Raw genomic sequence first — 15,253 nt, forward strand, 5'->3', positions numbered from 1 at the left:
CAGAGACGTACGATGACTTCATAACGCTGTCCGACTGCATGCTGCCACCTCTTCCTCAGGTCCTCCTCCTCAGCAGGCGTCAGTTTCACACCTGTAAAATGTGCACACACACAAAGACAATCACCCTCACCTCACTTATACACACACATTCCCATTCCTGTCATTCCTGGCCCTGGATGATCCAATCAATAAAGAATAGGATCCTATATGAAAACATCACTTTGGCTGTTTTATAGCGAAAAAACAACATCATTCTTCTTGTGGCAAAGCGGCATGTCAACCACAACCACTCAGAGAGCCGCCCCCCCCCCCCCCCCCCCCACACACACACACACACACACAATCTTGTGATTTCTTGGCAAACTAATGTTTTCTCGTTATTCTATGAAAACCTCACAGCAATCAGGGCTTATTTGGCTGTGTTCTCTAATCAAGCCCCCCAAAAATGCCTGTGTGTCTAAATCAAGCTGCACATGCAGGCGGAGCACGGGACAAATCCTCCGGAATGAGCTGAATTAGTTGGATAAACACACGACCGAACAACGCTATAAATAGACACCCATCAAAGAGCTATGCCTCGCTGCCACATCGCCATTCCCCGAGTCCAATCAGCATACTCCGAGTTCCCTGATGCGGTTCCAGACCGCGGTGCAGCACGGGAAGCAGGAGCTTACCGTTTCTGGAACTGTGTCGGGGACGTCCGTTGGCGTATGCCGCTCGGCGGGAGATTTCACGCAGGGAGCAGATTCCTGGGAGACGGGGGGGGGGTAAGGGGGGGGGACGCATTTTGAGCACACACATGCAGGGATCCAAACACACAATAATGTGTACAAATTGACAGCAAGCATTGTTCTATTTTGAGGTATCAGAAAGTTATTTCAATCATGATTTAACCAGACTGGGCAGGTAACAGCTGTGGATCATGACTAAATTTGTTCCCCATATGCTCAGCTACTTTAAAAAACCCTCTCTCAGCACAAAGCAACCTGTCTCTTGGATCCTGTTGAGGCCCAGTCTGTAGGGATTGCCCTCGTGGAAGCTGTGGGAGTGTCGGAGGGGCTGCAGCGGAGGGACCGGGGGCAGGATGTGACTCAGGCGGACAGCCTTCCTCAGCAACCTCAGTCGGACCAGGGGGCCCGTCCTCCTCAGCACCTCCATGGCGCGCTGCTCGCTGCAGCCCTGCAGGCTCGCCCCGTCCACCTGAGGGAGAGGGGGACAATGTATCAGTGGGGAGTAGGGGAAGAGAGCCAGTAGGAAAGCACAGGTATGATGGGGACATAGATGAGATTATAGATGAGATGCACGGTCTCGAGGTAAATTAAAGGGGAAAGTAAAAAAATAAATCAATAATAATTATAAAATAAAAGATGGAAAGTCTAGGAGAAAACAAGAGATGATGAAGAGACGGATGGGAGTAAAAGCAAAACCACAAGAATTCCCCTTCATCGGCTTAAAAAGACCCTAATTGGTTTCTATGAAACTCCTCAAAGATGCAAACTGTGCAGATTTCCAGAACCGGTAATATTCAGCAGAGAAAACATTTCAGACAACAAGGTATTTGTCTTTAGAGGGCACAATAACAAATACAATAAAGCTTTTGGGCAGGACTCACAGATAGGATGATGTCTCCGATGTAGATGCGTCCATCTTGATCCACCGTGCTGCCTTTCACTACGCTCTTCACTATCACACCGGCGCTGTAGACTGAGCAGACCAAGATAAATTAAGAGGAGAACGTAGCATTGATTTTGTGCCTTGGATTTAGCAGGTATCATTCATCATTCTGTTCCCGGTTTGTTTCCGTCAACCTAGCTTGGAATATTGATGGTAAGCAAATCTTTGTTCAAACTCGGTAGATATGGTTACCTGAGTTTAGGTCACCTATGTAGCTGGAAATGGTGAATCCCAGGCCCTGACTGTTCTTAGTGAACTGCACGCTGAACTCATAGTCGTCATTCAAGTCATTGAGCTGCGAAGAAGTGAAACAAATCATGTTATTATCGGGAATATTGTATTATACATGTAATGCCTCTGATAATCCTTTTTTGCATTTGACTTTTTTTCTATTTCACACCTTGCCGTCCAAACTGTCCTGGCTGAGGACAGGAGAGGAAAGGTGGTTGTCCTTGGTAACATCCCTGGCGATGAGCAGTTTCACCTTGGTGCCAGCATTTCGCAGCACCTGCGGTCAGGTGGTCATATGTGAACGTGTGAAAGTGACAGTGTGTGACAATTGCATGTCATAAATAAATTTAATTTAATTTTAAAAAATCTGTAAAGGCAGGGTTGGCAATCTTTCTCAAAAACACATCAATATCAATCTTTCTTGATATATTTTGTTGGAATTCTCATTACATCCCGACAGCAATCAAAGAATAAAATGCTCTGACAAAAAAAAGGTTGCTGAACTGTAATAAGGCTGTCCAATAATTTCGTTCGGCCCAAATGTAATGATTGCACGGGCCGTCTGAGTCTTCCACAAGCTGCTAACAAGACAACGAGTCATATTTGTTGTTTACGTTCTTCTTGATACTTTTTAGGTGGGTGGAAGGCCTGAAGGGACGGGCTGTCAGTGTTGTGGACTTGGAGACTTTCTTGCTTGATTAAGCAACTATTGGCGCTAGCGCTGCTAGCTACTTTCATTGGACAAGATTCGGCAACACTGGTCTGGGATTTTTCGGTTGGATAATTATTAAAACCTAGCGTACTCTTGCTAGTTTCTCATGATTACCAACCCTGCCTTTAAGAGACAGCTGCCCTTTGAGAGCAGCCTCGGCCCGCGTGTGACTGTCGTCTTCCACTGTGTGTAGAATCAATCCCAGCTTTTTTATGGAACTTACTTTCTGGTGGTAAACAGCGGATACACAGAGCCTGGCTGTTATTTTAAACACATGTTATCATTACAGACAAAGACTCACCTGTGCCACCTGCTCGCTGTTCATGCCCGCCAGATCCGTATCTCCGATGCGCAGGATTTGATCACTGCTACGCAGGCGCTTATCCTGGGGAGCCCGGTTACAACACAAACATTCAGTGTGAACAGTCTTTAAATACGTTTAGCAGACTTTACCAAACACACTTCAGTTAAATACAACATCTGAGTATATTGATGGTTGGTTCTAAGATTGCATTCATCAATAAGGAAGGAATAGATTGAGATTTTAGAAAGACACTTCTTGTTGTTGAGAGTTAGGTGAGAACAATGATAGCACTCTCGTTAACAGTGGTGTCGATCTTCTCATCTAACTCTCTGCAAGAAAAAAAAGGGAATCACCCCCATAATGTTGATCTATTCCTTTAACTTGCTATATAAGGTCTGGCTACGCAGTTGATTGGCAGGTGGATTTACCCGTCCGGCAGCTCCGCCAGGAAGTATGGTCTTGACCATGACACCTGTGCTCCGCCCTCCTATGATGCCAAAACCAAGCCCTTTCCCATCATTAATCAGCTCTATCATCTCCACATGACGCCTCTAACGTGGCAGCGGTTAAAAGAAGAGGGAGGGAGAAATAAATTAGAGTGGTATTAAGAAAAGTGAAACAAGTTTGATTTTCATTGTTAATCTACATCCGCTTTTTCCCAGCGCTACAGCAACACCTCACATGTAAGCCGACTGTACCTCGTGAGCAATGGCAGACAGGTTTCTCCCCATCGACATGGTGCGGGAGATTCGAGGTGGGGTGCAGTACTAAAAACGAAAAAAAATGTCAAGCGTAAAACACGAGCAAACCTGAAATGACAGAGTTGTCTCTTACGATCAGCTGAAGCCTTCAGACGATGTAATATGTGCTTGAGTTTTACAATGTAATGTGATATTATCAAATGTGACATTTGGATTGGTGATGAGTTACATTTTACAATTCAAATGAAAATATATATGTATAATATATATATATATATATATATATATATATTGTATATATTATATAAAATAAATTGCTTCATTTTACCAAACCACCTCTTATTTACGATGTGTATTTTTTACGTACTTGCGATTCAGTGGGAACGCAGTTGTCTGGGTAGATATCCGAGAAAGACAGATCCGGCGAGTCCAGGGAGGAGATGCTGCCCTCCCTGTGGATGGATCTGCCGGGCCCTCGGTTCTCCATGGCCCATGTGTAGGAGTCACTGTGGCTCAGCGTCTTCAGGTCCAGCGCCACGCCCTGGCAGGGGCCACAGTTCATGGACACAGATTTGAAGACCTTCCCCTGGTAGGATTGAGAGAGCAATACGCGATGGATAAATGAGGGCATGAGGGAGAAAGAGGATAAAAGTGTAGAAATGGAGTGGATGCAAGTAAAAGGAGATGGGTTGGGTGTGATAGAGAGAGTAGATGAACGAGAGAAGGATTGATGGACGGATGTGAGGTAAGGGAGAAAGATAGATTGGGAAGAAAACAAACGAGGGAGATAAAGAGATGAGGAAGGGGGATTAATAGAGAGGTTGAGGCATTAATTGGAAAAGAAGATATGGAGAGAGAGAGAGAGAGAGAGAGAGAGAGAGAGAGAGAGAGAGAGAGAGAGAGAGAGAGAGAGAGAGAGAGAGAGAGAGAGGGGGAATAGGCAGCAACAGTGATGGAGAGAAATAGAAAGGATTAACAAATTGAGAAAGGAGGGCATTGTGATACAATGAAGAAAGATGTGGGAGGGAGGGCGAACGTGTGCGAGCCAGAAGAAGAAAAAGAAAGGACAGAAAAAAGGAGCAGAGAGGGAAAAAATAGGAGAGCAGGACCACAAGTATCTTAGATAAGGGCTTCTGTTCAATACCACGTAAGCACAAACGGTTCTCTTTTGTCTTTTCGCTGTTCTGCTTCAAAGTTTAAAAGGATGCTTATGCTAGACGCTTATATCTGATCTGCATGCTATTTCATTCCAACAACTTTGACACCTGCTGGAATAGCAGGAGTAGAATAAAAGATAGCACTATCACAACACTAATAAGACTAAGGTTTATATAAAACCTGGGATTTTTGAAAGATACAAGACCCTGAACAAAAATTGCATCAGTGTCTGTCCTGATAAACATCTAGAAACCACTGACATGATCCAGTGCCTTGTTTCCTGGAATGCAGAGCTCCCACAGAGCACACAACGCTAATGTAATAATCCTTGTGTGTGTGTGTGTGTGTGTGTGTGTGTAGACCGTGGTGCTTTAGGGTCATCTTATTACAGTACACCACAACAGACATGATCATTACTGTTGACAACAGTGGTGGATGGAAGAAGTACTCAAAGATTAAAAAGTGTGCTATTTAAAAGCTGTAACATGAATCAATTCATTTCCTTTCATTTCCTGAATCGGCTAACGCTATTCGTTCCAAGCCGGTCGACACTTGATTCCCCCGGATCCAATTTATTTGAACAAGTCTGACAGGATCCAAACAAGTTGCAGGAGAGAACCGTGAGAAAATAACATTCGGTTATTGAGCGCCAGTTGGCAAAAAAATTATAAAAGAAAAGTCAAATCATTTTGTTTGCGTACCTAAAAATATGCAGTGGTCAACAAAAGAAATTGCAGTATACAAAACTTGCGGTTTCAAAATTACAGAAGCAGGCGCAAAATGTGATTGCATTTATGGAAAAGTGCACTGTGACTTGTTTAGGACTCAAACCTCAAGGTTTAGGACTGAGGACTTGTCTGTCTTGACTCGGGACTGGATTTGGGACTTGTCTGCCTTTACTTGCCTGTCTTGACTCTGCACTTGCCTGTCTGGACTTGGGACTTGCATGTCTTGATTCGGGACTTTACTCAGGACTTGTCTGTCTCGACTCGGGACTTGCCTCTCTTGACTAAGGACTTGAGTGCAAAGACTTGAGACTTACTTGTGACTTGCAAAACAATGACTTGGTCCCACCTCTGGTAGTTATTAGCTTAAGTTATAAAATAAATGTAGAGGAGTAAAAAGTACAATATTTGCCTCTGAATAGAGTAGAAGTATAAATTACCGAAAATGAAAATATTCAAGCAAAAAGTATACTCTGCATGAGAAAATGTACTTATTTACTTTCCACCACTGGCTGACAAATAAGTACATGTACAGTTGTATGTATGTGTACACACACACATATAGGCTGAACAAGTCTAACAGATGACTTATGCAAACTCCTCAGCATATTATATAGCCACTTCCTCCTTCCCTCTGTCTCTCTCTCTCTGTGTCTCAGGGCTTTAGTGGTAAGCTTAGGTAAGCTGATTATTCATCCAGTTTGGTTCGCCCATTCAGTATTTTGGGAACGATTCCGACTGCTTCCCCACCATTCTATATACACCAAAACACCCACGCAGTCATGCTCGCGCTATACCTTCGCCGGGGGCTTCCGCTGAGCTTGCTGTAAGCTGAGTATATGATGGAACAGGGGGCTCTGCAGGACAGTCTTCAGCAGGGAGAGTTTCTCCTGCGTGGGGGCCTCTCCTCGCTCCTTCAGTTTGGCTTGCAGTCTCTCCACAGCCTCCAAGGCAAGCTGAGCATCTGCAGAGAAAGTATATATCATTTTGTGTCATCCAGAAGCAGGATTTTTTCCACTTGCTGCTGCTGCTGCTGCTGCTGCTGCTGCTGCTGCTGCTGCTGCTGCTGCTGCGGGACCCTGACACAGACCTGGACCTTTGATAATAAGCTGTGAAATGTCAGGGCTTAATTGGGAGCGACGGGGAAATATATTCTCAAGTCTTTCAACATGACTTTGCTAAAAAAGTCTGTCTTTAGAATCCAGGATGACTTCCCCTGTCAGCACTGTGATACGTATTGAAAAACAATCGTGTTTTTCGGAGGCTGCTGGAGTGCGATTTCAAATGTCACATTCCTCTCCTCTCAGTTCTCCTGGCAAAGTTACGAAGTTTCGATCTGCAATTGTCGGGTCATTTGCAATGGGGCTTAACAAAAACTTTTTTATCAAGACACGCTGAGATCGTACTAGAGCAGGAATTCTGCAACACTAAGAAAAGCAAAGGCAAACGGCTGAGGTGTTTGTTTATTTGGTAGAGCGGGAGCTAATGAGCACAAGCCACGCTTGCAGTAATTGTACCTGGCAGAAGGTTAAGACCCTGTAAACTCTTCACCGCCAAAGTTTTGACTACAGACCAGACTGCGAGTCCTGTGCCACCTGTGCGTGTGAACATCCCCCCCCCCCCCCCCCCCCCCCTGTCTGGCTATACAGCAAACCACGCCTGACACCTTAAATAAGTAAGCCTCTGATGATGATGATGATGGTGGTGGCGGGGGGCACCTAAGGTTACTGGAACGTGTTGGGCTTTAAACTGCATCTGCAGGGTCACTGAATGCACGTACCCATGATTTCCATCGCGGGGGGGTTGAATCGTGTCTTCGTAACTTTCCTGTTTCAGTTACATTCTTCTCTGCTTGGCGCCTGCAACATGAACAACAACACACACACAAAAACAACGTATTTAATTAAAAGTGCCAAGGTGATTCTCATTATTACCATTATAGCAGGAAAAAAAAAAAGTCTCCCCACTGCTCATGTGCAGAGTAATATTTTATATTTTTACATCTGTATCATTTCACCTCTACATCCTCTCTACCGAGGCCTGCTTGTTTGTGAGCGCCTTGCTTGTCCACTAATGCTCTTTAGCATTAGATTTAAATCTTCTCCAAAGGGCTTTATCAGCCAGTGACGGTAATTAACAGCGACACACATCCCCCTCCCGACCATTCTGACTCGAGGGTGTGTGTGTGCGTGTGTGTGTGTGTGTGTGTGTGTGTGGGGGGGGGGGGGGGGGCTGTATAGCATCAAAGCATGATACCAGTGACATGATTTGATTTGCAGAAGAAAAAAAACGATGGGCTGGAAATGACAACGTCTCATCTGAAATCAAATTAGGGGTTGTTATTGATAGGCAGTGAGGGTATGGCAGCACTTATATGTCCTTCACGGTGGCCTAATTAAATATATATATAAATACCTGTTGATGTTAAAGCGATGGCGTCAGAATGATACAAAAAAAAAATTCAATACAAATGAATGATTTACAGTAATTACGCCGGCCCATTAGGCACTAATTTGATATGTAATCAACAAGGTGGTCTGTTAATTTCTTTAAAAATGACCCTGGCGCATTAGAGCTATCACCGTGACGAACAGACGGACAGTTCAGAAGCGCCCTGTTGCAGAAAGCCTCCTCTCACCTCCATTGCAGCGCCGGTGGGCTCTATATCAACAGGTCCGCTCCCCGAGCGCAGCGCGTCCAGCACCTCCTCCACCGGTCCGCGGGGTGTAAATTTACCTGCGGCGTGTACCGAGGAGGACACTTCGCTGATGGTACAGGTCATAACAGCTTATTGGGAGACACCGAGAAGCACGCTGCGCGCTTTGTTTTTCCCCCCCCCAGCATTTGTGAGTCCTGCGGCTTGGGAACTCGCTCCGCGCAGTGCGCATGTCACCCCTGTGATCTTCAGGCAACAAGAGGGCTCGTCCCAACTATAGCCCGCAGTAATCCTGCTAAGGCATTTCAGTTCACTCTGCAATTAGAACTTGTTCAAATACTTTGGCAATATTATTACGTAGTATCTTATGTACAGAATTTTTTTTTTTGTATAATATTGTGTATTTTTACCATTATAGGTGGAGGCTTCAAATAAGCCCAGTTTTTCTGCATTTTTGCCGGGTTATCATTTATCTCCGTTATGTTTGTGTATTTTAGAATTCTGCAAATAAACTAAACTAAACTCTGAATATTATGAGGACTCCAAACTCATAACGGCCTACACAGGCCCTGTCCCACACCTCCATACATCAACTTTCCAAAGAATGAAGTCAAAACGTCGTAATGCGCATGCCAATACCCGGAGCTACACGGTTGCTATGGATGGCTTTTACGCACATTGATTTAATGTTACATGTAATGGATTCATTATGATTTACGTATATGCCCTGGATGGTTACACACATTATTTTCTTGATTTTACCTCTCATTTCTGGCCTTTTTAACCCTAAACTAAGACCTGCAGAGTTCTTTATTGGATTGCATGAGTTCACCGATTTGACTTTTGCTCCTCTGTATTTCGCTGAGAATGTGACAATGATTGGAACTATAGTTCCAATCATTGTCACAAGAAATGCACAATAACGCAATCACACACCGGGTCTCCTTGAATCAATTTCATATCCGGTCGTGGGTCTAAATTAATGTATAAATGTATACAATAAAAATAAAAATAAACATTTAAAAACGTCCTCACTGTGAAAAGTTTGGGAACCCCTGTGCGCTTTCACACGGCAGGTGGAGCCCTCGCTCCAGAGATTTAAGGAGCCAGATCCAGTTCCATGTTTTCCACCCCCCCCCCCGCCTCCTCCTCGGCTCCCCGCCCGCCTGCAACGCAACGCTCCTTTCGCCGGGCTGCGCTCGATCAACCGAGCATCCACCGTGCCTCCAAATTGGTTTGTTATTTCTGACCCCTCTCTCTCTCTCCCTCACTGTGAGCGTGCGTGTGTGTGTGTGTGTGCGTGTAAGTGCATGTGTGTGGGTGTGTTTGTTGACCGCGGTCCTCTGCTCCGCTGCGCTCCGCGCCTGTGGACTTCAGCTGAAGTCAGTAAGAACATAAAGGCAGCCGCGGAAGATAAAGAAAGAAAGAAAGGGGAGGGAGGGAGGACGGGACACAGACAGACGGAGAGAGAGAGAGAGAGAGAGAGAGAGAGAGAGAGAGAGAGAGAGAGAGAGAGAGATACGCCTCTGTCCTCCTCCAGCACTCCACTGGACTTAGTGCATTTGGACGGACGCGATCGCCTATACCTCCTCCCGTGCGCGCGCTGATCGGGATACTAAGCACGCAGCCGCCGGTTTATTACATCCTCAGCTTCATCTCCATCCTTTCTTTCGGTAAGATTTACCCACGGTCGTTGTTAGTTTTTTTTGTTTTTTTAAATTGCGGCACCAACATTTAACCACAGAGCCGAGGAGTCGAGGGGGCCAATCGGTGAAATGATTTGATCGACTAGGAAATATATATTTCCATCCAGATCCGGAGGACTGTATGAAAAAAAGAGCGCAGAAAAAGGAGGTTTATTCCTGACTCCTCCGTGCGCTGGATGTGTATGTATGCGCCTATACCGCTGCGACTGATGACACGGTAAGGATTCTCTCTCTATTCCTGCACATATTGTGATTTTCTTTTACATTTATTTGCAGACATCGCTGGTGAACGTCGGCAAAACCGCTGCGTGCATCGCATCTGAACGCTATATATACGGCGGGCTGACTTTTGGTTCTCACGGATGCCCATGGGAATGTGGCCTTGTAGCTACTTAAGGGGAGCGGAAAGTGGCCCTTACTGGACGAGGATGGTGGTGTGTGTGTGTGTGGGGGGGTGATAATGTAATATAGTTAGCCGTGTTCGCACACATGATGCTCCGGCGACTTGTTGGCTAGATGGGGCGTTGCTCGGATGCGAGCATGTCGCTGTGAGGCGAGGTGACGGGCTCATGACACCCATTACCCTCCCGATAATCAACGCGATCATATTAACGGCGGGTTTGTATACGCGATTGTCATTGTGTGGCTGCGTGCGTCTGCGTCGCTGGAGGGGAGGCGCAAAGTGACAAACCTTTGGCCGCGATGGTTCGGCGGATAGAAAGCCGTTCACCTGCCGCTGCCGTTTCGACGGCAGCCGTGTTTTTTGGGGAGGGTGGGGGGGAGTATTGGAATGCAGTTAGCTCATTTTGTGCGGGCTGCCGTGCCGACCCGCAGTCCGGAATCCGGAGACTCTGGAAGACAAAAAAAAAAAAAAGAAAAGGGCCAGTGCACCTCCAGGATACGTCAATCATGCGCATCCACGGGGTAAAAAAAAGAAGCGACGGCTCTTATTTACAGAGGAGGCGTCCAGGGTTGTGGGTTGTGGATGGGAGGGGGGGGGGCTGTGTGTGCAGATGACCTTGATGTGTAACTGAGATCTACTGAAGGTTGCACAGTTCTTCGATCTTGACCTGAACTGAGAGGAGCACCTTGCCTCAGATCAGTGCCCCCCCCCCCACACACACACACACAAAAACTAACAAATAACTATGTTATTGTGCCCCCATGCTGATGATGAATGACATGATTTATCTTTTTAAGTGGGCTGCACACAAATGCAGATATCTTGCAATCGAAGCATCTCAGTGGCCGTCTGCTGTGTCTGCTTGGGTGGCTGCGCCCCCCCCCCCCCCCCCCCCCCAACCCTTTTTTTTTCTTGAATCCCTGCCATCCAAAGCAGAGAACATACATTGTGTGTGCAAACTCCATGTTCAGCGCGACACGGGTGGTTCGTTGGCGCTGTAGGTTGGCTGGACAGCATGTCTGCTCATCAGTCAGGGCTGCAGGTGAGAGAAGCGGCTCCCCTGTGCAGGCGATTGGGGGGGGGGGGGGGGGGGGGGGCTTTGCCATGGATTTGCTAGGCTGCCATTTCGGCGGCGTTCCGTTCAAAGCGCCGACCGGTCTCCAAGGAGATTATCGTGTTTGTGGGTGAGATGGATATCACTAAATCATCTGCTCAGCGGGCCATCTGCTTGTGTCTTAAGTGATGTTCTTTGTTTTAAACGGTTGAGAGAGAGAAAAAAATCTTCTGTTTTGCTTTTTCGTTTTTTTGGGAGGGAAAATGTAACCTCCACAGTGCTTTTATTCCGTTGTCCGATGCCACACCTGCTCCGGTGGATGTTTTAACGGCTGGGGATGGCCTCTAAAGGGTGTCAGTCTGAAATCACAGCGCGAACGTGTCAAAGAGCACCTCGGGTCATGTTGAGTAAAGACGCCAAGGCGGCGCGGAAGTTTATACAACAAAAAAAAAGCACCTGAAGCTGTGCGACATGCAACGGCAGCAATCAAAGCATTCTGCTGACAGCAGGTCTGTGTGTCCTCACTTTAATCAGGTCACCGATTCATTCCACTTATGATGATGCACGAAGAAGAGGAAAGCCCCTTGTTGGAGATGGAAAGGGGGGGGGGGAGGACGATGGTTGTGCTAATTTGGATTGTTTCGCTTCATTGACCGAGCGGGGCTGACTTTCTTTGTTTGGAGCTGTTGATGTAACACAATATTTGGTTTTGGATTTAGACGGCTCCCGAGAACAATATCTGACCCTGTAATGGAGGCGGCGTGCGATTTGAATAAGTGGATCAAAGATTAAACATCCAGACCTCCAGATAATGAAAACACACCTCGGTACACACACACTTGTAAATTAAGACAAAGTGTCTCCATTTCTGTCGTCAGGGGTTATCAGAGAGTCCAACTTCTTTGTGCAATTAATTCTGTTTTAGCGGGGCCCACGGAACCTAAGGGCCCGCTTTCCCCCTGAACTGCCACTCTAACAAGCGTCATTTCCTCAAGAATTTGCAGTTCCACTCCTCTGTTTAGTTAATTTATGCGCAGCGAGGTAAAAGGTCTGCGTGTCAGAGAGCCTTGCAGATAAACAGACGGCGGTGTTTGTTGTGCTCACGGAGACAACCGAGGCCTTCCTGCATAAATACATTTGTCAATCTCGTGGCTTGAGCTGCGAGGAAAAAGTCTTAAAAACGCTGCAATAATAACATAAAGTTTGCCTCGACCACCCCGCGTTGTGTGCCGGGTTTTACCCCCATTAAAAAAAAGGCCTCTCTCTCACCGTTAACGAAATAGCGAGGCCGGATCCTCGGCCTGTCTTGCTCGTCCACCTAAAGCTCTCGGCCATGTGTTAACGCACCCTTCCTCCTACCCTCGGTGGCTCAGTTCACCTCTCTGTAAATTTGTGGAGCCTGCCTCCAATATCATTCCAGCCTGTTAGAGGTGGAGACCATGCAAGAGGCCCGTGCCGTTGCTTTGCTACCTGATTAGAATTTAGAAAGGGGGGAACCAGCAGCTAGAGGACTGTCTGTCAGATCTCATTGCTCCTATGGCCTCGTCTACAACGGCCCTCCAGAGAGAGATGTCTCACTCCTGCCTCGATATGGAACGGTTGGAGGGCTTTCTGCTCGAACCACCACGGCCTATTATCTGTCTGTGATTTGGGGCCGATGGGGGGGGGGCTACACTGGCGGCCTGACTGCTCGTGCAGTCTGTTGACGGGGCCGTTTGCAGGCGAGGCACATTGTAGTGCTGCTCGATGATTATTGCATTGTTTGGCAGGAAACTGTGATGCTAAATCAGCCATGGTTTCCAAATCAATGTTTCCAAAGTGTAGGTCAAAGAAGAAAGATGTTTCAGAGTGTTCGCTGTAACCCGCTGGCACGGGATTAAATGATAATAAACGGTTTAGTGTAATGACAGATTCTATTTTAAAGGTCCCATATTGTATAAAGTGAGATTTGAATTTCTTTATTATTGAACAGGTCTGGGTGCTGTATAAATACACTACGAAAGTATCAAAAAGCCCAATCCACACTCACTGCCCGTATTCAGACACCGTGCCTTTTAAACGAGCCGTCTGGATTTTACGCATACGTTTGTGATGTCACGAAGTTCGACGTGAGCCAGATTGGCGAAGATGTCCGAACAGTGCATTAGATGTGCTTACCGACTTTTATCCCGACTTGCTCTCACGTCATGGGCAACGATAACCACACGAGATCGAGGGGGCCGCAGTCGGTGTCCACTGACTGCTTGACCCAGGGCATGATGGGAAACGCCTCTGCTGTCAAAGAGCCGATTGGCTCTCACTTTTGAAGACAAACACCGCGTTTTGTAGAAAATCAAAATTTTCCATGTAATTGTAATATTTATATGTATGTATATGTAGGTTATTAGTGTCACGTTGTGCTACGAAGGTTTAGTATAAAAACATATCTTGTGTGGTTGATATTAATAATTATAATAATGGTTATTTATATAGCACTTATCAAAACGAGCAGCAGTCACAAAGCGCTTCACACGGCAGACATTCAAAAAAATAAAGGATAGAATACAACGCCATTAAAGAAATATATATTCTTTGAAGACTGCGGGAAACTGTGCGACTTGATCAGCTGACAGGAAGTCAACGTGGATCCTTTCCGTTTTCAGACAGAGGGTGAATACAGGTATATTCAGACAGTACAAGAAAAATAAAGACATCAAAACATGTAAACGTGTTCTAGCAGAAACCCGAAATACAAGTATGAACTTGGAAATGAGCACGATATGTCTCCTTTAAGGTGTTCTTTACATTACCTAGCCCCAGCTTCTGAATCCTGAAAATATTGTTGGGATCCTTTGATTTGGAGTGTTTGGACAACACAAGCCCTTTCACAGGCTTCACCTTGGGCTTTAGGAAACCATCACAGTCATTTTCCCACACATTTCTGATAATAATAATAATTATAAAATTCTAATAATAAAAAAATAACACATTTTCTTGTGTTACTGCAACAAAAGCAGAGCTGTTGAACACGTCGGAAAGCCGTCAAAGGTTTGATTGCATCTTGTTTTTCATCAGCGTTGTGTAACAGCCAAATTAAAGAAAGCCTAAGGACCTCAGGTTGTGATCCACCTCACATAAAAATGATTGAGAAATCAATCAGTGTAAATTAATTCCCCAAACCACCAGCCATTTATTATCACATCTAAATTGTGCCGATGTGATGATGTCTTTGGCTCGTCCCCACTTTGTACTTCCTGCTACTTTCCTTCCATAAAAAAAGGAACAGATATTGGATGTAATGAATTGGCCGATGTAAGAGAACAAACACACGCTGATGGCTCCTACTTCACCATCCTGTTGCCTTGCCTTCGGAGTGATCAATCAGAGAGGCTTAGGTGTTGAAAAATCAATGTCACATCTCACAATAATAAAATACGGACTTTGATTTGTTTTGCTTTGACCGGTCGACCCGTTGTTTCTTAGACGGCCCCTGAATATTTTTAGTCCAGTCATCGTCTTTTGTTTATCGTGGCTTTATTGGCTGTGAAACACCTTGTAACACTCTTGAAGCGGGGCCCTATCAAGTGAAGATGATGGCTGTTGCTGAGCCATTGTGAAGTGCCAGTGCGCTCCAGTGCCTCCTGGAGTGAGGATGCTGTGAAAAGGGTCCGGTTATGCTGTTTTATTTCCATACGATTATTCTCGATAACACACCTGCGAAAGATGGCTGCATGCATCGCAATTGATTTTCTAAACCGTTCCTCTTAGCCCGCCAAATCTAATTTCGCCTCAAGCGACACTGTGCAGCGATTACAATAACTATGTAAACGTTGCGGCTGAAGTCGTAAAATACAATTTGAAAACGCGTAGTGCTCGCTACGTTAGCTACTGTATCCACACCGCCCATTGTTCTTGGAAAACCTCACTCACTCCCTCTTCACAAAGAAAGG

At 45.8% G+C, this 15,253-nt stretch overlaps 2 protein-coding genes across 2 annotated transcripts in view; one reads left to right on the top strand and one right to left on the bottom strand.

The window, feature by feature from the left end:
* The window catches only part of LOC306695492 (multiple PDZ domain protein), a gene marked incomplete at both ends in the record, with an annotated part of 35,710 nt that extends 28,421 nt beyond the window's left edge, over positions 1-7,289 (bottom strand). The window contains 12 exons of the mRNA XM_079158747.1: positions 12-91; positions 675-749; positions 987-1,200; positions 1,613-1,704; positions 1,867-1,969; positions 2,075-2,182; positions 2,919-3,002; positions 3,350-3,472; positions 3,620-3,688; positions 3,990-4,208; positions 6,303-6,469; positions 7,286-7,289. Coding sequence (XP_079014873.1) covers positions 12-91; positions 675-749; positions 987-1,200; positions 1,613-1,704; positions 1,867-1,969; positions 2,075-2,182; positions 2,919-3,002; positions 3,350-3,472; positions 3,620-3,688; positions 3,990-4,208; positions 6,303-6,469; positions 7,286-7,289 — 1,338 coding nt within the window. The remainder of the gene's footprint in view (positions 1-11; positions 92-674; positions 750-986; positions 1,201-1,612; positions 1,705-1,866; positions 1,970-2,074; positions 2,183-2,918; positions 3,003-3,349; positions 3,473-3,619; positions 3,689-3,989; positions 4,209-6,302; positions 6,470-7,285) is intronic.
* A 2,710-nt stretch (positions 7,290-9,999) lies between these two features.
* LOC306696217 (adhesion G protein-coupled receptor L3-like) overlaps positions 10,000-15,253 on the top strand; it is a 112,360-nt gene continuing 107,106 nt past the window's right edge. Inside the window, 1 exon segment of the mRNA XM_079159772.1 lies at positions 10,000-10,084. The gene's annotated coding sequence lies outside the window, so the exon portion shown is untranslated.

Source organism: Pholis gunnellus (genome assembly GCF_910591455.1).
Source record: "Pholis gunnellus genome assembly, chromosome: 5".
In the NCBI taxonomy this organism is placed as follows: domain Eukaryota; kingdom Metazoa; phylum Chordata; class Actinopteri; order Perciformes; family Pholidae; genus Pholis; species Pholis gunnellus.